This window comes from Schistocerca nitens, chromosome 4 (genome assembly GCF_023898315.1).
Source record: "Schistocerca nitens isolate TAMUIC-IGC-003100 chromosome 4, iqSchNite1.1, whole genome shotgun sequence".
NCBI lineage: Eukaryota > Metazoa > Arthropoda > Insecta > Orthoptera > Acrididae > Schistocerca > Schistocerca nitens.
The window spans coordinates 193,959,620-193,984,025 of record NC_064617.1 but is presented as its reverse complement, the minus strand read 5'-3'; the positions used below and the strand labels follow the sequence as shown (position 1 = coordinate 193,984,025).

Genomic DNA, 24,406 nt, shown 5'->3' with positions numbered 1-24,406 from the left:
CTACCTAAACCTAACTAACCTAAGGACATCACACACATCCATGCCAGAGACAGGATTCGAACCTGCGACCGTAGCAGTCGCGCGGTTCCTGACTGAGCGCATAGAACCGCTAGACCACCGCGGCCGGCAAACAGAGGGACAGAATTAGTGCTACTTCACCTGCTGATTAATAGTCACTATCGATATTTCTGACGTTGGTTATCTTTGGTTGTGTGTTGACTCTGCGGTTACTTGTTCTGTGTGTGGTATCTTCCTTGTTTCTCCTCTGTGAACCGAGGTATTAAATTCCCTTGCACATTGCTTCTTCCTTGCAGTTGTGTCTTGAAAATGTCAGGGTGTGCTCCTGTCAAAATATCGGCGGTGGTCGACGACGTCACCCGGCAGTAAACTCGTAAGTTATTTGAGCATTCAATTCGCCAGGAAAAGTTAAGGTCTCATTAGTAAAACTTAGTTTCCCGCTAGCAGTTTGAACGGTGCACGTAAGAATGTCACAGTTGTCGGAGACTGTGAGTCTTGCTGTTCACAAAGAGGATGTGTCTCTCAAACGACCGTGAGCTGTCCGTCTTAGATATTACAGCCCAAGACCACATGAACAGCAAATACCCTCATCGTCAGATTGTAAAGGGAAAGTTCACCAGCGCGTTCGGCGGATATAACTTGCTTCTGTTGACTTTTTTCTGTGAGTTGAATGAAGTCGTTAAGGTATGAAACTGGAGAGGAAACTCCCTGATCGGGTCCTATCCTCCTGTCGCTCTTAAAAGAGGGATATTTGAGCGGCAGAAGAATGTTCCCCGTCGTAGTGCACGCAGTAACACTACCGGTCGTCACTTAGAACGGTTGGTATGAGCTTAAGTTGTTGCTGTACGGTTTTTATGCTAATAAAACCGATAATATTCGTTTCTGAACATTATTTCCTTATCTAAAGTACTCAGACTGGCCCTGATACGCTATACTTTCAATGCTTTCACATCTCAGTGAGCAGTGGCTCTCACGGATGAACTTTGTTATGAAAAGTGCGCCGTGTCGTCTGCGAGAAGCCGGCACGGCTTGTGGGCTGCTGGTGCCATCATATATGAATGCGTACGGGCAGGTGGTGTCTTGCATGCAAACGACATCCGGTACGACAGCTGTTCTGTCCATTATCGCTCAGCAAACTATGTGGCGCAATATGTATGTAAAGTCGCTTAGTATGGAGTATTACGACCACACGCGGCAATCATGTCTTTCCGTTCTGAATTAAGTGCTAATTTTCGCAATCAGAAACTGACTCTCCCAGACGTATACCGCGTCATAATGTGAAGCGCTCTTTATCATTTTTATCAGTGTTACTGATGGCCCACAGGAGGACAAGTAAGAATACTCGAAAAGCCACCTTTTCCTTAGAAAACTAGTCGCTCTTACGGCATAGCAGAGTCTTCCTAATTCATGTTAACATTAAATTGTAAGTCAATGCTTCTGGGATGTACACTACTGGCAATTAAAATCGCTACACCACGAAGATGACGTGCAAGAGACGCGAAATTTAACCGACAGGAAGAAGGTGCTGTGATATGCAAATGATTAGCATTTCAGAGCATTCACACAAGGTTGGCGCCGGTGGCGACACCTACAACGTGCTGACATGAGGAAAGTTTCCAACCGATTTCTCATACACAAACAGCAGTTGACCGGCGTTGCCTGGTGAAACGTTGTGGTGATGCCTGGTGTAAGGAGGACAAATACGTACCATCACGAAACTTCCTGGCAGATTAAAACTGTGTGCCCGACCGAGACTCGAACTCGGGACCTTTGCCTTTCGCGGGCAAGTGCTCTACCACTGAGCTACCGAAGCACGACTCACGACCGGTACTCACAGCTTTACTTCTGCCAGTACCTCGTCTCCTACCTTCCAAACTTTACAGAAGCTCTCCTGCGAACCTTGCAGAACTAGCACTCCTGAAAGAAAGGATATTGCGGAGACATGGCTTAGCCACAGCCTGGGGGATGTTTCCAGAATGAGATTTTCACTCTGCAGCGGAGTGTGCGCTGATATGAAACTTCCTGGCAGATTAAAACTGTGTGCCCGACCGAGACTCGAACTCGGGACCTTTGCCTTTCGCGGGCAAGTGCTCTACCACTGAGCTACCGAAGCACGACTCACGACCGGTACTCACAGCTTTACTTCTGCCAGTACCTCGTCTCCTACCTTCCAAACTTTACAGAAGCTCTCCTGCGAACCTTGCAGAACTAGCACTCCTGAAAGAAAGGATATTGCGGAGACATGGCTTAGCCACAGCCTGGGGGATGTTTCCAGAATGAGATTTTCACTCTGCAGCGGAGTGTGCGCTGATGTCTCCGCAATATCCTTTCTTTCAGGAGTGCTAGTTCTGCAAGGTTCGCAGGAGAGCTTCTGTAAAGTTTGGAAGGTAGGAGACGAGGTACTGGCAGAAGTAAAGCTGTGAGTACCGGTCGTGAGTCGTGCTTCGGTAGCTCAGTGGTAGAGCACTTGCCCGCGAAAGGCAAAGGTCCCGAGTTCGAGTCTCGGTCGGGCACACAGTTTTAATCTGCCAGGAAGTTTCATATCAGCGCACACTCCGCTGCAGAGTGAAAATCTCATTCTGGAAACATCCCCCAGGCTGTGGCTAAGCCATGTCTCCGCAATATCCTTTCTTTCAGGAGTGCTAGTTCTGCAAGGTTCGCAGGAGAGCTTCTGTAAAGTTTGGAAGGTAGGAGACGAGGTACTGGCAGAAGTAAAGCTGTGAGTACCGGTCGTGAGTCGTGCTTCGGTAGCTCAGTGGTAGAGCACTTGCCCGCGAAAGGCAAAGGTCCCGAGTTCGAGTCTCGGTCGGGCACACAGTTTTAATCTGCCAGGAAGTTTCATATCAGCGCACACTCCGCTGCAGAGTGAAAATCTCATTCTGGAAACATCCCCCAGGCTGTGGCTAAGCCATGTCTCCGCAATATCCTTTCTTTCAGGAGTGCTAGTTCTGCAAGGTTCGCAGGAGAGCTTCTGTAAAGTTTGGAAGGTAGGAGACGAGGTACTGGCAGAAGTAAAGCTGTGAGTACCGGTCGTGAGTCGTGCTTCGGTAGCTCAGTGGTAGAGCACTTGCCCGCGAAAGGCAAAGGTCCCGAGTTCGAGTCTCGGTCGGGCACACAGTTTTAATCTGCCAGGAAGTTTCATATCAGCGCACACTCCGCTGCAGAGTGAAAATCTCATTCTGGAAACATCCCCCAGGCTGTGGCTAAGCCATGTCTCCGCAATATCCTTTCTTTCAGGAGTGCTAGTTCTGCAAGGTTCGCAGGAGAGCTTCTGTAAAGTTTGGAAGGTAGGAGACGAGGTACTGGCAGAAGTAAAGCTGTGAGTACCGGTCGTGAGTCGTGCTTCGGTAGCTCAGTGGTAGAGCACTTGCCCGCGAAAGGCAAAGGTCCCGAGTTCGAGTCTCGGTCGGGCACACAGTTTTAATCTGCCAGGAAGTTTCATATCAGCGCACACTCCGCTGCAGAGTGAAAATCTCATTCTGGAAACGTACCATCACGTTTCCGACTTTGATAAGGGTAGGATTGTAGCCTATCGCGATTACGGTATATCGTATCGCGACATTGCTGCTTGCGTTGGTCGAGATCCAACGACTGTTAGCAGAGTATGGAATCTGTGGGTTCAGGAGGGTAATACGGAAAACCGTGCTAGATCGCAACGGCCTCGGATCACTAGCAGTGGAGATGACAGGCATCTTATCCGCTTGGCTGTAACGGATCGTGCAGCCACGTCTCGATCCCTGAGTCAACAGATGGGGACGTTTGCAAGACAACAACCATCTGCACGAACAGTTCGACGACGTTTGCAGCAGCATGGAGACAATGGACGCGGTTACCCTTGACGCTGCATCACGAACAGGAGCGCCTGCGATGGTGTACTCAACGACGAACCTGGGTGCACGACTGGCAAAACGTCATTTTTTCGGATGAATCCAGGTTCTGTTTACAGCTTCATGATGGTCGCATCCGTGTTTGGCGACATCGCGGTGAACGCACATTGGAAGCGCGTATTCGTCATCGCCATACTGGAGTATCACCCGGCGTGATGGTATGGGGTGCCATTGGTTACACGTCTCGATCACCTCTTGTTCGCATTGACGGCACTTTGAACAGTGGACGTTACACTTCAGTTGGGTTACAACCCGTGGCTCTACCCTTCATTCGATCCCTGCGAAACCCTACATTTGAGCAGGATAATGCACGACCGCATGTTGCAGGTTCTGTACGGGCCTTTCTGGATACAGAAAATGTTCGACTGCTGCCCTGGAAGCACATTCTCCAGATCTCTCACCAATTGAAAACGTCTGGTGAATGGTGGCCGAGCAACAGGCTCGTCACAATACGCCAGTCACTACTCTTGATGAACTGTGGTATCGTGTTGAAGCTGCATGGGCAGCTGTAGTTGTACACGCCATCCAAGCTCTGTTTGACTCATTGCCCAGGCGTATCAAGGCCGTTATTACGGCCAGAGGTGGTTGTTCTAGGGACTGATTTCTCACGATCTATGCACCCAAATTGCGTGAAAATGTAATCACATGTCAGTTCTAGTATAATATATTTGTCCATTGAATGCCCGTTTATCATCTGCATTTCTTCGTGGTGTAGCAGTTTTAATGTCCAGTAGTGTAATTCAGACGTGAATATTGGTGTTATTTTATTTAAAGATTTGAAATCTTCATGAATGTACTCTTTTTCAAGCTGGGATTTTTGTAATGTTATGCACTCACTCCTTAAGTCTCCTTGTTGTGCAGGAGAGGGCGGTGGGATCACGGAAAAAGTTACCGTTAATATTACAAACTTATGGTTACTCCCTCTAGCGATCTGTGTGGTTCATCTCTCAATGATGGGGAACGATTACCGCTAAATTGCATAATGTGGATTATCAGTTATTGGTTTTGTTGGAATATGGAAACAGAAGAAAACAATAGATGTGAAAGATTTCGTATTATAAATGGAACAACGTTAGTTGCGGGCAAACATTGTGAAGAAATCTCGGCGTTACGTATAAGAAATCTCATTGTAACAAAAAACAATACGTAGTACTTCTTTTTCTATTCATCGTACATCTGCTGCTATGCTGTGTGAACAGTATAATTTGCATTTAAACGTAAGCGTAAGAACCGATGAACGTTCGATAGTTGAGAACAAATTTAAGTGACTGTCATGGATAAAATTTTGATTATGACAATTATCCGCGACTATATAGAGAAGCCATCGAAATACATAAACATAGTGATAATTATAACAGAAAATACGCAATGAAACTTAACGCAAATGCTGTGTGTCTAGGGCCTCCCATCGGGTAGACCGTTCGCCTGGTGCAAGTCTTTCTTGTTGGCGCCACTTCGGCGACTTGCGTGTCAATGGCGATGAAATGATGATGATGATAAGGACAACACAACATCCAGTCCCTGAGCGGAGAAAATCTCCGGCCCAGCCGGGAATCCAGCCCGGGCCGTTAGGTACGACATTCCGTCGCGCTGACCACTCGGCTACCAGGGGCGGACATAAAACATAATGATATGTGGACAGTGGCTGTGTAGAATCGACTGATAAGTTTTTAATCCTTGACAGGCGACAATCGATAGTTAAGTTTTATTTCTGACAAAGGTTCTCTGCTGATCACGTGTAAACTCGACCACACCCACTTTGCACAGTAGATACGTCGGTCTCCAACGACCGGCTCTTCAGTTGAAAAGACTCAGCGTCGTCATGAGCACCTCCGAAGAAGTCAGGCATAGCTCTGGACGAAACGTCAGGAATAGGAAGTTTTTTTGACCGCGGCCATACAGCCTGGAAGTTTCATCAGCGGCTAAGCCATTCTGCGCTTACACCTCAACAAGATAATGACCTCCCGCACATGGCGAGAATTTCTACTGTTTGTCTTCGAGCTTGCCAAACCCTACCTTGGCCAGCAAGGTCGCCGGATCTCTCCACAACTGAGAACGTTTGAAGTGTTACGGGCAGGGCTCTCCTACCACCCCAGGATTTTGACGGTCTAACGTGCTGGTTGAACAGAATTTGGCACGATATCCCTCAGGAGAACGTCCAAGAACTTTAAGCAGTGCAAAACGAATAACTGCTTGCATAAGGTCCAGATATGGACCACCGCGTTACTGAGCTGCACATTTGTGAAACTCTCTCTCTCTTGAATAAATCATACCATTGTTGTGAAATTGTACTCATTTGTTTGTCTTTTCATGCACTTCACGTATACAGATTTCTGTCCTATTTCGATAATTCCGTCGTGGTGCTTCATCTTTTGTCTTCGAGTGTATATAGAAAGAAAGCAGTCTGAGAGGGGATCTTCCCGCTGCTACAGTCTTTGCAGAGGATCTGCAACAGTGAGGTACAATTCTGTTTTACGTAGGATAAGTCTTCTAAACGTTTTTAAGCTTCATAACGTGCAGAAAAATTCGGAGTAGGTATTAAAATTCATGGAGAAGAAGTAAAAACTTTGAGGTTCGCCGATGACATTGTAATTCTGTCAGACAGCAAAGGACTTGGAAGAGCAGTTGAACGGAATGGACAGTGTCTTGAAAGGAGGATATAAGATGAACATCAACAAAAGCAAAACAAGGATAATGGAATGTGGTCGAATTAAGTCGGGTGATGCTGAGGGAATTAGATTAGGAAATGAGACACTTAAAGTAGTAAAGGAGTTTTGCTATTTAGGGAGTAAAATAACCGATGATGGTCGAAGTAGAGAGGATATAAAATGTAGACTGGCAATGGCAAGGAAAGCGTTTCTCAAGAAGAGAAATTTGTTAACATCGAGTATAGATTTAGGTGTCAGGAAGTCGTTTCTGAAAGTATTTGTATGGAGTGTAGCCATGTATGGAAGTGAGACATGGACGATAACTAGTTTGGACAAGAAGAGAATAGAAGCTTTCGAAATGTGGTGCTACAGAAGAATGCTGAAGATAAGGTGGGTAGATCACGTAACTAATGAGGAGGTATTAATAGGATTGGGGAGAAGAGAAGTTTGTGGCACAACCTGACTAGAAGAAAGGATCGGTTGGTAGGACATGTTTTGAGGCATCAAGGGATCACAAATTTAGCATTGGAGGGCAGCGTGGAGGGTAAAAATCGTAGAGGGAGAAATGGTTCAAATGGCTCTGAGCACTATGGGACTCAACTGCTGAGGTCATTAGTCCCCTAGAACTTAGAACTAGTTAAACCTAACTAACCTAAGGACATCACAAACATCCATGCCCGAGGCAGGATTCGAACCTGCGACCGTAGCGGTCTTGCGGTTCCAGACTGCAGCGCCTTTAACCGCACGGCCACTTCGGCCGGCCGTAGAGGGAGACCAAGAGATGAATACACTAAGCAGATTCAGAAGGATGTAGGTTGCAGTAAGTACTGGGAGATGAAGAAGCTTGCACAGGATAGAGTAGCATGGAGAGCTGCATCAAACCAGTCTCAGGACTGAAGACCACAACAACAACAACGTGCGTTTCATATGGATGGTGCATGGGGGCTTAATTAAAATAAAATGCAAATAATTTTAATTTTTTTGCTTTAGTAGCTGTCTGTCCGATTACGAAGTCTCGTAACGGTTGGCCCTGACTAGTATTATTACGCAATCTGACTGCATAGAACAACAACAAAGAATGAAATGGTAATTTTCATTAACACAATTAATTAATTAAGTCCCCAGCAACTATAAAACCTACGAAACCAAAGCACAAGTGTAACTGTTCTGTGTGTGGAAGTATGACTCAACATACGCATCTGGCACGGTTCTTCTTCAATAACACAAGAAATTTTAAATATCATTTATACTGAATTAATTAAAGAAAATAAAAATACCATAATTACTCAAGAAAACCAGAATTACACTCTAATACAAGAACACAAGCCAGATGCTTTGTTGACTGAACCTGTAATGACGCATTATTCAGGACATTGAAATAATGAGAAAGAAAAGAAAAGTAGTTTGTTACCTTAATTTATATTGATGAAAAGCACTCTAGACATTACAATCTCTCCACACCGACTCGCTACTATCACATCTCAACAAGAACTTTTCAGTATCACATCTCAGCAAGCACTCCCTACTAGCACATCTCAACAAACACTCTCTGCTACGAGTTCTTAAAAAGCACTGACTACCACGAGCTCTCCCCAAGCACTGCCCACTACGACATCTCAATAATCACTGCCAGTGGAGGCGGCGGAACAATGCTCTCTAGCGCGATCTCTGGCGCTGTGGCTCAGTGTAGCCACCTTTCAATGGGCAGCAATGTTCCACATGTAATTGTTACGACTGGTGTTTTCGTTACCGTTTAAAAGTCTCAGAGGACTGTTCGTACGTGTATTGTGTTTATGAAATTTGTAGTTCTCACACTGAAATTCATAGTTATCATATTGTACGATGAGTGACAATAAAATATTAACAAAAACATTGGATTCCATGACTCCTTAAACCAAAGCGCTGCAGAGTCATATCGATGAGATGTGTACTTTATAAGAGATATTATACTTGTACGTCAAACTGGTGTATGAATCGCTAGAAGTCGAAAACTGAAAGTTGATGCCAGTCAGACTGCGGCTGGTATACAGTCTTCCATACTAGTTTTCGGCATACCAGTTGGACCAATTACATTTACGATAAATTTAAATCATGTTTCAATGTTCTGGAAGAGGTGTGTATTCAGGAAAAGTTCATGAGTTAAAGTTTCGATAGCAGTTCGCTTACTTTAAAGAAGAACACGTTCACAAAGCCCGATTTCTCTTTTTTATTCTGCTAACTTTTCTCTGTCTGGAAAGCAAATGTAAGAGAGCCTCAGTCACTTCCAGCATTTCGCTTTCGTCCATTTCGCAACAATACTGTGTGGCCCGTTTAATCAATTCTGCCCGGAAATGTTTTGCCGTAAATATTGACGGGCAGCATTGGCTGGCAATATTGTCGGCGTGTTGCTTCAGTTAGAGAGGAGGGCAATGTTGTCCAGCAACATGCGATTTCTTGTTGCCCATGTAAACGTACTTTATGGTGTACACATGAAATTTCTGTTGCCCACGTAAAAGTATCTTATGATCTATATTGCAAGAGGAAAAGTAAGGTTTGTCTTTACACAACAACACAAAAGTACTGCGACGGCGGCCTAGGTCGGGTCTCCCGATCGCGGTCCGCGTTCGTTCCCTTCTCTCGTCACTCCAGTCCTTTCCCCTTCCTCCATCCTTCCGGCCCTCTTCTTCTACCCCTCCTTGGCCCCTCCCTCGCTTGCGGCTGTGCTTGGATTTGTCCTGCGACTCCAAGTTGTCCGTTCGATCTGCCAGTCTTCGTCAACAATTCCTGGCTCTTCTTGCCTCGTTTCGCGATGCAGATGTAGTCTACACCGATGGTTCTGTGGTCGATGGACGCACTGGGTTTGCTTTGATCCACGGCGACTACGTTGAGCAGCATTCCTTGCCTTGTGGGAGCAGTGTTTTCACTGCGGAGCTGGTTGCTCTTTATCGTGCACTCGCTCACCTTTCCTCCTGCCCTGGGGAGTAATTTGTCATATGCAGTGACTCCCTGAGTGGATTGCAAGCACTCGACCAGTGTTTTTCTCGGGACACTTTGGTGCGCGGTATTCAAGATGCTGTTTTTGCTCTCGCCGAGTGTGGTCGTTCAGCGATGTTTGTGTGGACCCCGGGCCACATCGGCATTCCAGGAAACGAACGTGTCGATCGGTTAGACAAGCAGGCCACCACTTCGCCACCCCTGGAGCTTGCTCTCGTGGAAAGAGACATCCGGAGAGCCCTACATCGCAAAGTCCGCGATGTCTGGAGCTCTGAATGGCCTGTCTTGAACACGCCAAATAAGCTTCTCATGGTAAAGTCGTCCACGGCCGTATCGAACTTATCCTTGAGGAGCACGCGTAGGGACTCAGTTATTGTCTGCCGTCTCCGAATTGGACATACGCGGTTGACCCACAGCTATCTCCTTCGCCGTGAGAACCCGCCCAAGTGTCGCTGTGATGCAGGGCTGACAGTGGTCCATCTTCTGATGGACTGCCCCCTTTTAGCCCCCTTGCGGTAGTCCTTCAATTTACCAGCTGCACTTCCTTTAGTTCTAGGTGATGATGCCTCTATAGCTCACTCAGTTTTACGTTTTATCCGTGCAGCTGGGTTTTATCACTCTAGCGTGGGCGCTTTCGCATGATTTCTCAGGCTACACCCACTCCAACGACTTTTAATTGTGACGTGGATACCAAAATAGTGTCTTTTATGGTAACAGGTTCTGTTGGTACCTCTATCAACGCTTTCCAGCTGGAGGTTCTTCGTTTGTAGTTGAGTGGTTGACCTTTTACCTGATCCATCAACCACTGTTTTACTCTAGTCAACTATTTGCTCTGCTCCTTTTAAGTGTCCTCTATTTGTGTTACTTCGGTGTTCATTTTAGCTCTGTACCCTTTGGTGTTCCCCCCCTCTGGGCGCGGAGGTTACGCTTTTACTGTATAGGCCTTTTCCAAGTATGTCTGTTTGGAACTGGGGACTGATGACCTCGATTTTAGCCCCCATCAAACCCAAAAACCAACCAACAAAAGTACTGGCTGACGTAGACATGCAGGTGACCTTGCCTAGACTTAAAATCGATACACTGAATGTTAGACGGTGTACGTAAGACTCCAGCTCTGTGGTGACGCAGTAGACGCTGCTTGAGAGGTGTCCGCTGCGCGTGTGTTTGCCTACCTGTGAGGAAGGATAGGCGACGCATGGCGGGGAACGGGTGGTTGCCGGACGTGTCGAGGATGTCCAGTTGGTGCACCTCTCCGCGGATGCGGTACAGCTTGCGGTGGAAGTCCTCTATCGTCGGCGTGTAAGAGTCCTCGAACTTGTTGTTCAGGAACCTGCGCACACACAACGAACAACCCCTTTCATACACTGCACACATACTACAGACTAGCTTATACAGTTACTTTTGACAGTACCACAAAAGTAATCTCACTAATATGCTGATGGATGAGGTACATTACTAAACTTTGAAAACTTATATAACATAATTGTAAAAAATCTGCTTAAATGTTAAGAAAACTAAATTAAAGGGACTAATTATAGAAATACCCTACAATACAAACATTGCAACAAGAAATAGAGAGAATTTTCATCAACCACTTAGAGAATAAGTTCTTCAAAGGAGAAAATAAACTTGTTCAAAAAATTGTGTATTACAAGAGATATGTAGATGACACACTACTCTTATTTGATGGCACTAAAGATGAACTTGAAGAACTCCTCACATCATTCAACTCACTCCACAATAAAATAAAGTTCATAATTGAACATGAAACAAATCAATCAATAATTTCTTAGACCTCACAATTGTGAATCAACAACAAGAACATAACTTGTACATTTACCGAAAACCAACCTATACTGACATCACAATACATGAATCTTCATACCACCCGAACACACATAAGTATGTTGCATTTAGATCAATGTTGAACAGGGCACATACATTACCGTTGAAACCCAAAGCTCTAACACAAGAAATAGATACTATCAAAACAATTGCAGTAAATAATGGTTACCCTGTAAAATCAATTGATAAACTATCCAGAAAAATTCAGACCAACATCACTCACAAAAACACTGAAAAGAAAACTACCGACACAAAACAAATCTTCACAAGAATTCCATACTTAGGCACAGTATCACAAAAAATAGCTCTTATTAAAAAAAACCAATATTAAAATATCTTTCTCCACCAGCAACAAACTTGGATACCACTTACCTCACACAGTAAACACAAACAAGCCAATAACACAACACAGTGGAACATATAAATTACAATGTAACAGTTGCCCTGCATTTTACATAGCAAAAACTGGAAGAACCTTCCACACACGGTATAAAGAACACACCGATGCCTTTCGACTAAACCATTTTGAAAAATCTACAATAGCTAACCACATGTATATTAATAAACACAGACTTGACGACATCCACAACAGCCTAACTGTACTTCACACAGAACCCAACAGTAAAAAACTTAATCTACTAGAACAATTAGAAATAATGCTACACAAAGAAAAATATTCCGAAAACTTGTTGAATGAACAAACAGAGTTTAACAGCCACAATTTTTTCTACACCTTTAAAAGTTTATTTTTCCTGAGGAATCAAATCTATAATAGTACAAACAGCTGACAACCTACAACATGGTGCCATATAAATATTTTAATAATACCTCTGTACTAGTAATACTATATCATATTATCTTCTGTGAAACAAGAAAATCGATTATATTTAGAAGTAGAACATCTGTATGAACGAGAATCTTTGACATGTTTACGTTCTGCTACTACAATGTGCGAAAAAGTGTGTGACAATGTATATATCCCAGTATGTACTGCAAAATGAAAGATCTGCATTGTGTACACCAACTGCACAACAGAAGCAGATATCATACAATGTTAAACTGTAAGTTAGTTTCATATCATTAACGCTGTTAATCTTATATCTACAATATACCATGTTGTAACACAAAAAATGTAATATCAACAGGCAAGCAACTAAAAAACCGGATGTAAATCACTAAAAAGCACCTGAAGATGAGCCTCCAGGGCTCGAAATGCACAGTGCAATAAATAAACGCAACTTGTGACTGAAGGCGGTTTGTCCTTCATTTTACGAAAGTAAAACAGTCGCGGACGAAGCACTGATAAACAACGGATAAAATTAAAAAAAAGAATATAAAAAAACTGACAGTTGAATGAATAGTGGAGGGGGAGGTGCAGAACTGCTGAAAATTGGGTCGCCTTCCAACATGAAGTGGGCTTAACGCACAGATCTTTGCCTCTGGTATGTAGTGCTGGGTGGCCCTGTTTTTAATAGACGTTCCATTACGAACAGCACAGACGGCATTTCTTAATTCACCGCCGTCCAAAAAGCTTTCTCTGTTTTACGGGTGTGCGTCCTCGGAACCTGAACAGAGGAAACCATTCTTATAAAAATGATGCACTATGTTATTTTGACTTCGATTTCATATACATTTACGTATTTCATTTAGGTACCTGCTTTCATTAGCGTAAAACTGAAGTAGGATAAAATAACGCACTTGGGCTCTGTGCGTCAAACTACCCCAACAAGTGAGGCCTGTATGAAACCAACTTTCCAAACTCGCGCTTTGTTTAAGAGAAATAATACTCACAAAATCGTGTTAATGTCTAGAGATAGGCATAACAACAGAAACTTTTATTTTAATGTAACAAACAATGGCTTGCCTCTTAGAAACTAGACATCAACTATTAAAAGAAATAAAGAACACACTCTTGCTTCTTGCGCCGAGAACTGGCAAGTAAAGTTCCCGCATTCTGTATGCTTATTTGTACAACCGATCACCAGATGGCAGCACTTGTCAGATGAGACTAGCTCTCACAGTTAGACATGTTAAAGTGCATCGTTTTGTCCGCGGCGCCTAATTGCGTTACTCTCCTGTAATGACTATATAACTCATCTGTCTATTTTCTGTCTTATTTTATGTGCCCCAAACACATTCCGCAGCTCAAAAGGCGCATGTCTTCTTGTTCCTGTTTGTTACTTACAATAATTAGAAGCGGGAGGCACTAGTCGGAAATCATCATGTTTACAGTAAGTTCCAAATACTGAATGCTTAAGATTATCCGGTGCCACAATTATCCAGCTCTCCCATAACAGTGTTTTGCTAGAGTGCGGACAGTATTAATTGTAATAAATTGGAATCTTAGGGAGAGAGGCGTTGTTTAGAGAAAAGATATTCGAGCAACAGTGCGATAGTTTATCGGACAATATCGAATCATCGTGTATTTTCCCCTCGTTCTGTGTGCAAAAGGACTGCAACGGAAAATAGTGATGATCGGTAGTAAGTACCCACTACCACCTACTGCATAGTGGCTTGTGGATTTCATCTTCATTAGTATCATGCTTCGTAACGCACGGTGTGTTGCGGAGAGTAATTCGTATGACGTCCGTCAGTTGTTCACGTTCCTCTACCGTACACGGACATGAAGGTGATTTTTAAGATTGTAGGCTTGACGTGTTTCGCACGTATGACAGATCCTCTTAAGGCAACATTTCGAGAGCGTTAGAACGGTCGTCGAGGAAACGCAAAATAATCTACACATTAGCCAGACTTAAAGCTTCCACACTTTTATCTGTGGCAAAAATAAAAACTCGAGGTTTATTAGGAAACACCGACGACTCCTCTCTTATAAGACAGGCCCGTGTTGACTTTAACTCAAGATGAAATTCAGCATGCAGTATTATTTCTCCAGAGTCACTTTACAGTGTGTAGCAACGCTCGAGGTCAACATTTTGAGATCTTTGTATGACATCCGTGATAATAAACACACGAATCTTACTTTACATACGTTCAGTAAAATACGGCAGACGTTTGTGGAAACTCTTCTTTGGATGGCAGGACAGTGGTTTACGGCACTCTTTAAATGGTTCAAATGGCTCTAAGCACTACGGGACTAAACATCTGAGGTCATCAGTCCCCTAGACTTAGAACTACTTAAACCTAACTAACCTAAAGACAGCACACACATCCATGCCCGAGGCAGGATTCGAACCTGCGATCGTAGCAGCAGCGCCCTTCCGGACTGAAGCCCCTAGAACCGCTCGGTCTCAACGGCCGGCTGCGGCGCTGTTATCTTGACACTATTTGACCATATCACATACATATTATGTCGTTGAAGTTCTTTTAGAAGCTTCTTTGGAATACCACAGAAAAAGTTATATAGTTCCATTAGAAAAGTTCGAAGCCTGTGATATAGTTCGGCCACTGCGTAAGATAAAAATTACTTGCAAACATTAGGAAATTCAGTGTATTATCCGCTATAACTTGAAAAAACTGCATCTTGAAATATTTATTATTGTGGATGTATTTCATGTGCTCTGTATTAGTTGCATCACCATGTGTATGGCCGGCCGGTGTGGCCGAGCGGTTCTAGGCGCTACAGTCTGGAACCGCGCGACCGGTGCGGTCGCAGGTTCGAATCCTGCTTCGGGCATGGATGTGTGTGATGTCCTTAGGTTAGTAGTTCTAAGTTCTAGGGAACTGATGACCTCAGCAGTTAAGTCCCGTAGTGCTCAGAGCCATTTTGAACCATGTGTATCTGGTCACACAGCGAGAAACAGAAGTTCGTGTTTAAGTAAATAGATGGCATGCAGTTATTAAAATAACTGCCCAATACAGGTAACCGGTTATTATGAAAACCACTAATACTCAACGTTAGGTTATTCATTGCAGTTCAGGTATTTATAGCACCTCTATTACCGAGGAGACTCGTCTTCGCGCCATGTAAACCTCTTCTACTGCTACATATTTGTAACGCACTTTACCACTCTACGTGTGATGTCTGACGCCAATTTGATTGAGGGCGCCTGCCCATCAGCGTACTTTAATCGGTCCACACTGTGTGTGCGCATGTTAACAGTAAATCGGCTGTTATTGTTCACGGGCTTAATTATTGGAGCTCACAGCAAAGTTAATCTAATTGTAAACTAGCATTAGTGGTGCTAAATTCCCTGTGATTACTCTGGAAATTTTGTGGAGCTCCGCCTGCTAAAATGTATCAAGTTGTTCACCTTAACGCCAGTTGAACATGCGGTTAGTAAAACTGTGAAATTGACGTCCATATTGTCAACGTTACATACAATCATGATTTTCTTACAGTTGTCAGCTTTTCGCTGATGCCTTTATCTACGGCAAGGTAACGTCCTTGAACGATCATAACAAATCCAGAAAGGGTTGGACGACATTTCTAGTCTGTATAATGAATGGCTGTTCTCTTCAAATGCGGATACATGCAAAACTTGTGTATAAAACAGAGTGAGATCTCGATAGTATCAGACTAAAAGATCAATAATGAAGATGTGGAACACGTCACATTGCATAAATATTTAGGGGTAATACTAAGAAGATACATGAAATGATGCGATCACACAAAGTAATAATAAAAATAATAATTTCGTGTGACTAAATAGCCTGGTGGAGGTCTTTCAATTGGACGCGACTTCGGCGACGTGCGTGTCCCTATCCTTCCCCCGTCTTCCCACCGAGGAAAGGGGACCTAAAATGTAAAGTGGAATCCGAACCTGACGAATTTTTTCATAATTCAGAGGTGAACTCTAGGCTAATAAGCAGATCAGACAATCCGTGACCTACCTGCTTTCGGCCCTGTTATCTCTTGGTTCCCAGGCATGCGCGTCACCGATTTTTTCATTTTGTTCGTTATTGTCACGGCGGACGGTAAACGACGCTTCTCCAAGTTCATCGTTGAATACTTACTCAACTTTCTTTTTTCACAAAGGGCAGTCAGCCAGCCAGCCCTTTGACCGAACACGCTCAGCTACCGTGCCTGCAGCGCTAGACCACCAGTCCCTACGTGCAATAATTATGATAGGCAAATGACGAAGACTTTTGTTGGAATGGCGGCGGGAAACCGCGTGAATCTGTAGAAGAAACAGCATACAAGACGCCAGTGCGATCAATTTTAGAGTGTTGTTCTTGAGACTTAAGTGCTTTCAAAGAGCCATGATAGCAAACATCGAACGAATTCAGAGGAACGCTGCTAGAATCAGAACAGGTAGGTATAGCCAATGTGGAAGAGTGACAGAGACGCTAGAGGCAATTAAATGGTAATTGAACAGCAATTCCATTTTCTACCCCGGCTGTCATTTATAACACGATCATCCGATATCGGCCGTTTGCAATTTTCGAGTGTGGACTCATATACTTGTAAATTCACACCATCAGCCTTTTTGGGTGTACTCATACACAGGTCTGTGATTTCATATTCATTATAACATTACTGCTGTAGTGTCTAATCAATCCCAGCAGAGCAACGTTCTGCGTAATATATGCTCTTGGGTACCGAGCACATATTAAAAGTACAGGTGAGCGACTATTGCGTTAATTGTTTTGTAGTGCTAGTTAACAACGAATGACACTCAAAATATATTTGAAACAGTGAATTTTTTGTCGGTGGTATATACGATACCTCAGAACTTATACACACAACTTTAGAACTTCATGTTGCTATATTAAAAAAAAAAGTCATATACATAGCACACATTCCTCGTTCTGCTGTAGATTTCAAGATAGGTCCAAAATACACTTTTGGTCTCGAAACTTTCAACAATTATAAGTAAACAGTTCAAAATATTTATACAAAATGATCATTGCAAAATTTTTCAAAGTATAGTTGCTTTTCTTGGTATTATGACATGGATCAGTATTAAGTTAACGTGTCCTTGCGAAATGTTATAAAGCAATTTCTGTCAGTAGTGAAGTAAGGAAGCAATTTCCACTGCTCACACGGTATAAAGTTAAGGCCTCTGCAACCTTCTGCCCGGCATAGTTGGTTGAAATGGCTCTGAGCACTATGGGAGCACTATCTGAGGCCATCAGTCCTCTAGAACGTAGAACTACTTAAACCTAGCTAACCTAAGGACATCACACACATCCATGCCAGAGACAGGATTCGATCCTGCGACCGAAGCGGTCGCGCGGTTCCAGACTGAAGCGCCTAGAACCGCTCGGTCACAACAGAAGGCCCCGGAATAGTGACCTGGTGTTCTGAACATGGCAGTCAAGCCTGGGAATCAGGCGGGAAAAAAAAACATTACTCAACTTCCTCTAACGTAAACAAAGTTGGCACTGAGTCCCGAGGTATCAGACATGATATCCAAACGTTTAAAGCTTATAAATCAGTTATAGCATTAATTTATAGTTAGCTATTCACTGAGAAATGACTGTAGACATTTAATAAGTTATGAAAACTTGTGGAAACACTTGTAATTAGAACAAATGTCTTTACTTCTACTTCACCCAGACATGCTGTACAGTTGCAGAATCCGAAGTCTGCAGTCAGTGCTGCCGGCTCATGGCGCTCAGTAGGACGACAAACACGTGAGCTGTGGCAGGCACGATGCGTATCGTATATGACACCACAAGTCAGAAGGAGTTCAGCTGCGTACGCGGCCTGAAAAAGAAAGCCTCCAAGACTGAAGAGGATATATCGAGTTTTTATGTTTACTTACGAATGTCACTACGAGTGCCTCTTCATCTCGGAATAAATATTGCAACATACGTCCTTCTGAATCTGTTTAATGCATTCATCTCTTGGTCTTCCTATACGATTTTTATTCCCCACGCTTCCCTGCAGTACTAAATTGGTGCCGGCCTTTCTGGCCGAGCGGTTCTAGGCGCTTCAGTCTGGAACCGCGCGACCGCTACCGTCGCAGGTTCGAATCCTGCCTCGGGAATGGATGTGTGTAATGTCCTTAGGTTAGTTAGGTTTAAGTAGTTCTAAGTTCTAGGGGACTGATGACCTCATATGTTAAGTCCCATAGTGCACAGAGCCATTTGAACTATTTGAAAAAGAGAGCCTGCACACATTTAAACGAGTAGTCAAGAATTGTTAAACTCGTCTGAAATAGTTACTCGCTGCCTGTGCTGGTAAGATCTGCAGTGCCACGGACTATGACGTACGCGCAACAGCCTGGCTTCTCGCGCGCCTCGCAGAAATCTTGAGGCCTGCAGAAAGCAAGCCGTCTTTCAATAGAAGCCCATATTCAAAAATGGTTCAAATGGCTCTGAGCACTATGGGACTCAACTGCTGTGGTCATTAGTCCGCTAGAACTTAGAACTACTTAAACCTAACTAACCTAAGGACATCACACACATCCATGCCCGAGGCAGGATTCGAACCTGCGACCGTAGCAGTCGCACGGTTCCGGACTGCGCGCCTAGAACCGCGAGACCACCGCGGCCGGCAGAAGCCCATATTCGATAGGATTTATGTTACACATTACAAACCATGAATATGTGCTGTTTCTAAGCACCAGCAGATTGAATTTTTCAAGAACGAATTTTTAAAGGTACGATTTGTTGAGATAAAACTACGGGAAAAGTCATATTGGTGGTTAAAGAATTTTCATATTTGGTTATTACCGCGTTGCAACTCGCGTGGTATCAGAGTAAGCGGCTGTAAGGCATCGGCACATTAATGATTCACGAAAAACTTGTTATTGGTAGGATTTGTTATAATTAAATATGCATTAATAACATATCGGCGATCAAAGCCTATAGAAGACTCTAAGATAAAATCAAAAATCTATTACAGCGAAACTGCATCCTAAGGTAGTGTGTAGAGGCACCATGTTACAGTGCACAGATGGGGTCTGTAAAGGGTTCGAGTCCTGTTCTACCTAATATTTTCATTCACCTTCGCGTTTTCCAAAACGTTGCGGGACTTTATTACGATATTAATAGAAATAATATCTATGATACTTAATGTTATGGAAGGCGCCAAGAGGGGGCACTTGCCTCCCCCCTGGAGTACAGAGTTTTTATTCATTACAGAATTCTCACACACTTGTAGAAGTAATTTTCGTGCTTCTGCAAAACATCTCGTGTAGCCAACTGTAGCATTATGTGGCTGGTCTCAGTGAAATAATAGGTGGCGCACCAAAAACCGGCTCCGAGTAGACTGCTCGGCAATTACGCACGATTTGTTGACCGCTACGAAAAGAATGGATAAACATGTAATAATTAGGCATTAAAGGAATAACAAATAAACTAATGCAAACAAAAACTTCGAAACAACAGATGATGGTTGGTGGACTACAATGAGCAGTCTAGTACTCGGGGCCGATTTTTCGTGCGCCACCCTGTACCACTGAAATAATGTAGGAGTTGTCGTATTCTCTTTATAAAATGTGACACCAGAAACTCTGTTATGGAGAGCGGGCTTCATTCGGTTGTAAGTGGGTCTGCCTTCCATAACAATGAACATGCTGTTTTACCATGGATCAAAAAAAGAGGAAAAGGGCCACACGTGTGTGGCGTGCCGACTTCCTTTGCGTGTGTAATACTGAAAAAAACTTGCCTTTTTTTAACTATGACTTTTGATGTTTATCGAAATAATGAAGCTGATATGCGCTTTTGTTACATGAAAAGATGCATGTATTACATATAACGTACTTTTTATGTAATTTACGCAATTATGAAGTACATTTTAATTACCGGTCGTGGACGCTGAATAGAATACGAAAAGAACCGGAAGTCCATAGTTCAAAAATGATTTGAAACAGATCTAGAATGGGTGTGCGCAGTGAACGAAACGAACTGGATACTGAAGTAACTATGAGCAGTCGGCAGTGGAATTGCGACGAGCGGCCACGCGAAGGAGGACGAGTCCGGCCGAAGGAGACAGAGACAGACGGGAACGGGGCCGAGGCTGGAACGAGACCGGCGGATGTGCCGTTGCGGGTTCAAATGGCTCTGAGCACTATGGGACAACATCTGAGGTCATCAGTGCCCTAGACTTACAACTACTTAAAGCTAACTAACCTAAGGACATCACACACATCCATGCCAGAGGCAGGATTCGAACCTGCGACCGTAGCAGCAGCGCGGTTCCGGACTGAAGCGCCTAGAAACGCTTGGCCATAGCAGCCGGCTGCCGTTGCGGGAACGAGACCGACCGTTTCCCGTTCCCGGGAACTATAAGTAGTAAGCCGCGGCGTAAGTGATGAAAGACCGTTCCTTAGAATTCGTTACTCGTTTATCCTTTATCTTGGTGAACCGTTCCTTTGGACCCGTTAGTTCGCGAACAGGCTGATGTCCTTACTGATCCTGAGATATATGTTTCCTTCTTGTCTTACTACATATTCATGGATACTGCGGTTTTTAGCCGGCCGAAGTGGCCGTGCGGTTAAAGGCGCTGCAGTCTGGAACCGCAAGACCGCTACGGTCGCAGGTTCGAATCCTGCCTCGGGCATGGATGTTTGTGATGTCGTTAGGTTTAACTAGTTCTAAGTTCTAGGGGACTAATGACCTCAGCAGTTGAGTCCCATAGTGCTCAGAGCCATTTTTACTGCGGTTTTTATTTATGTATACCACAAGCAGAACACCACCACCACCAGCACATGGCCCAGTGAGAAAATGTGCTGTGTAATAGAGCTAACGTAGAAATTTAATTCGCGTCCATTTTCGTGAACGAACTGTATTGTTTTCCAGCCTAATGAAGCCGACAACTGTCGCTGGAGAGCGCTGAGAGAGCAAGATCACGCTAACCACATCGTCCCGTATGCGACTGTGCTGGTCTCGTGCCGTTGGACATACCATCTGCGTGCACATAAACGTTAGCTGCCTAGTCCCGTGTGCCGATGGCACTGTGTTACCATTTCGTCTGCATAAAGCATTGTGTCGGCCTGTCGGGACTGAGCCTTTGCAGTAGGATGATCGTGTAACGTTCTGTTTCGCATGTGTTGACGATGTGCGATGAAAGTAGGTGAAAGAGGGTCACAGGAGAGACACTACCATACCTGAATTTCAGAATTTTTATGCGATTGTCGTAGGAGATTGTCATGTACCGCAAATTCATTTGGCGTCGAACATATAACTATGACAGGAAGAGAACCGTATATCAGCGGAGTAGTTGCTGTTATGAAGTGTCTTGCTCAAGTAAGCTACGAGAATGCAAGTGGGTGAACTCGTAGACATCAAATGGTTCAAATGGCTCTGAGCACTATGGGACTCAACTGCTGTGGTTATCAGTCCCCTAGAACTTAGACCTACTTAAACCTAACTAACCTAAGGACATCACACACATCCATGCCCGAGGCAGGATTCGAACCTGCGACCGTAGCAGTCCCACGGTTCCGGACTGCGCGCCTAGAACCGCGAGACCACCGCGGCCGGCTTCGTAGACATTACTGGGTTGCATTCCCATACATTATTCGGACACTATGTTCGGTGGGAGAAACTGAGATGTCACGTGTGGATCTTGATTGCAAACACCAACTATACAGATTCGTCATGGTCCTGATAGGGTCAGGGAACAGCTATGGGCAAAAACGGATGGCAACACCATTAAGCAACGATTTATTAATGAAAGTTCGTACTACCAACTTGTGTGACTATAAGCGGATGAGCAGCATAGTCCCTTTCGCGTGCCCTGTCTAAAATTTATCCCTCACTATGTTGCGCCTTAGTTAAACGCAGCATGTCATTCACAATGGAGAGAAGTCTTCCGAAGTAAGAGTGATTTCAGGTGTGCCGCAGTGGAGTGTCGTAGGACCGTTGCTATTCACAATATACATAAACGACCTTGTGAGAAACATCAGAAGTTCACTGAGGCTTTTTGAGGATGATGCTGTAGTATATCCAGAGTTTGTAACAATGGAAAATTGTGCTGAAATGCAAGAGGATCTGCAACGAGTTGACGCATGGTGCAGGGAATGGCAATTGAATCTCAATGTAGACAAGTGGAATGTGCTGCCAATACATAGAAAGAAAGATCCTTTATCATTTAGCTACAATATAGCAGGTCAGCAACTCGAACAGTTAATTCCATAAATTATCTGAGAGCAGGCATTAGGAGTGATCTAAAATGGAATGACCATATAAAATTAATCGTCGGTAAAGCAGATGAGAGACTGAGACTCATTGGAAAAATTCTAAGGAAATGCAATCCGAAAATAAAGTAAGTAGGTTACAGTACACTTGTTCGCCCACTGCTTGAATACTGCTTACCAGTGTGGGATCCGTACCAGATAGGGTTGATAGAAGAGATAGAGAAGATCCAAGGGAGAGCAGCGCGCGTCGTTACAGGATCATTTAGTAATCGCGAAAGCGTTACGGGTATGATAGATAAACTACAGTGGAAGACTCTGCAAGAGAGACGTCAGTAGCTCGGTACGGGCTTTTGTTGAAGTTTCGAGAACATACCTTCACCGAGGAGTCAAGCAGTATATTGCTCCCTCCTACGTATATCTCGCGAAGAGACCAGGAGAATAAAAACCAGAGAGATTAGAGGGCACACAGAGGCATATCGACAATCTTTCTTTCCACGAACGATAGGAGACTGGAAAAGATAGGTGAACCGATAGAGGTACTCAATGTACCCTCCGCCACCCACCGTCAGGTGGCTTGTGGAGTATAGATGTATATGTAGAACTCGGCGGTCTTCTATGTAGGTTGTGTCCCAAATCGTCTGGAGGACACAGCCGAGATAAATAGGAAGGCTTTTTTTTTTCGGTCCGATGTTGGCGAAATGGAAACCACAGTGAAAATCAAAAATGTTAGCTACAAGTTCCAGCTAATTTTCCACGTGGTCACCGATCAGAGTTAAGACATTTGTCGTAACACGGTACTACCTTTCAAATACCAGCGTTACAAAACGTAGCCATTTGTGCTTTCCGACAATTCTCTACGCTGGTCTGCAGCTCATCTATGCCAAAATACTGTCCTCATAGCCAGCGGTTCATGTGGGCGGAGAGATAGGAATTAGAGGGAGCCAAGTCCGGGTCATATGGAAGGTCATCGAACACTTCCCACGGAAAAAGCTACAGACGCATCTTTGTTGCAGCAGCAGTGTGAGCAGAGCATTGTCGTGGGTGAGGACAATGCCTGACTACAGCATGGCTCTTCGCTTGTTCTGAATTGCCCTTCGTAGGCGATTTTCCACTCGCTGAACAAGACACTCGCTTCCTTCCCTGACCACACCTCCGCTATGAACGTTTGACATGCCCACGTCAAAGTTCCTCTACCACTGCCGCGATTTGTTGTCACACATTGCATTGTGTGTCCTGCAGGAAATCATGCGGAACCCGCCAACATTAAGAAACCCAATGACAACACGCTCGTCACACTTGGCGGGAGACACTATAGTTCCAGGCATCTGTACGTAGTGTGAGTTCAGGCCTGAAATCTGCAACGTGACGGGATCGATCGAAGGAACGAAGATTGGGCTTAACATCCCGTCGACATTGAGGTCATTAGAGACAGAGCACAAGTTGTGACAAGGATGGGGAAGGAAATCGGTTATGTCCTTTCAGAGGTACCATCCCGGCATTTGCGTGGAGCGATTTAGGAAATTACGGAAAACCTAAATCAGGATAGCCGGACGCGGGCTTCAACCGTCATCTTCCCGAAGACTAGACCAGTCTGCTAACTGCGGAGTGTTTAGCACACTGGACTCGCATTCGGGAGGATGACGGTTCAAGCCCGCGTCCGGCCATCCTGATTTAGGTTTTCCGTGATTTCCACCTGCCTTAGTGTGTCGTGACGCAATCGACGGGTATAGTACACGCGGTGTGCAACACATATACGCGAAGCGTCGTCTGATTTTCATTCTGGTTTTAATTTCGTGACCGATCGGACTGTGAGGCAAACAAGGGCCTAGTACTTCATATTTCGTACTTTCTACGTTTTAATTATTGAAGGTATTGAAAAAAACTTAGTTTTTCGAAGTTCATACATACCAAACGCAATGCGGTACGTAACACTTCAAAGATCCATTCCGGAGAGAAGTACTATGACATCAACAAAGAAAAAGTATTTCATTCAGTTCCGTGGTATTAGAGATACGACGTGATAAGTTTGAAGCGGTTTCCCAAA

The 24,406-nt window shown here is 44.3% G+C and overlaps 2 protein-coding genes across 6 annotated transcripts in view; one reads left to right on the top strand and one right to left on the bottom strand.

Annotated features, from left to right (window-relative positions):
- Positions 1 to 10,781, bottom strand: part of LOC126252201 (GTP-binding protein Rhes) — a 559,471-nt gene extending 548,690 nt beyond the window's left edge. The window contains exon 1 of the mRNA XM_049953071.1: positions 10,699 to 10,781. Within this exon, the coding sequence (XP_049809028.1) occupies positions 10,699 to 10,723 (25 nt within the window). The 5' untranslated portion in view covers positions 10,724 to 10,781. The remainder of the gene's footprint in view (positions 1 to 10,698) is intronic.
- Positions 1 to 24,406, top strand: part of LOC126252287 (calcium uptake protein 3, mitochondrial-like) — a 558,826-nt gene that overhangs the window by 410,339 nt on the left and 124,081 nt on the right. The gene's annotated exons all lie outside the window — the stretch shown is intronic.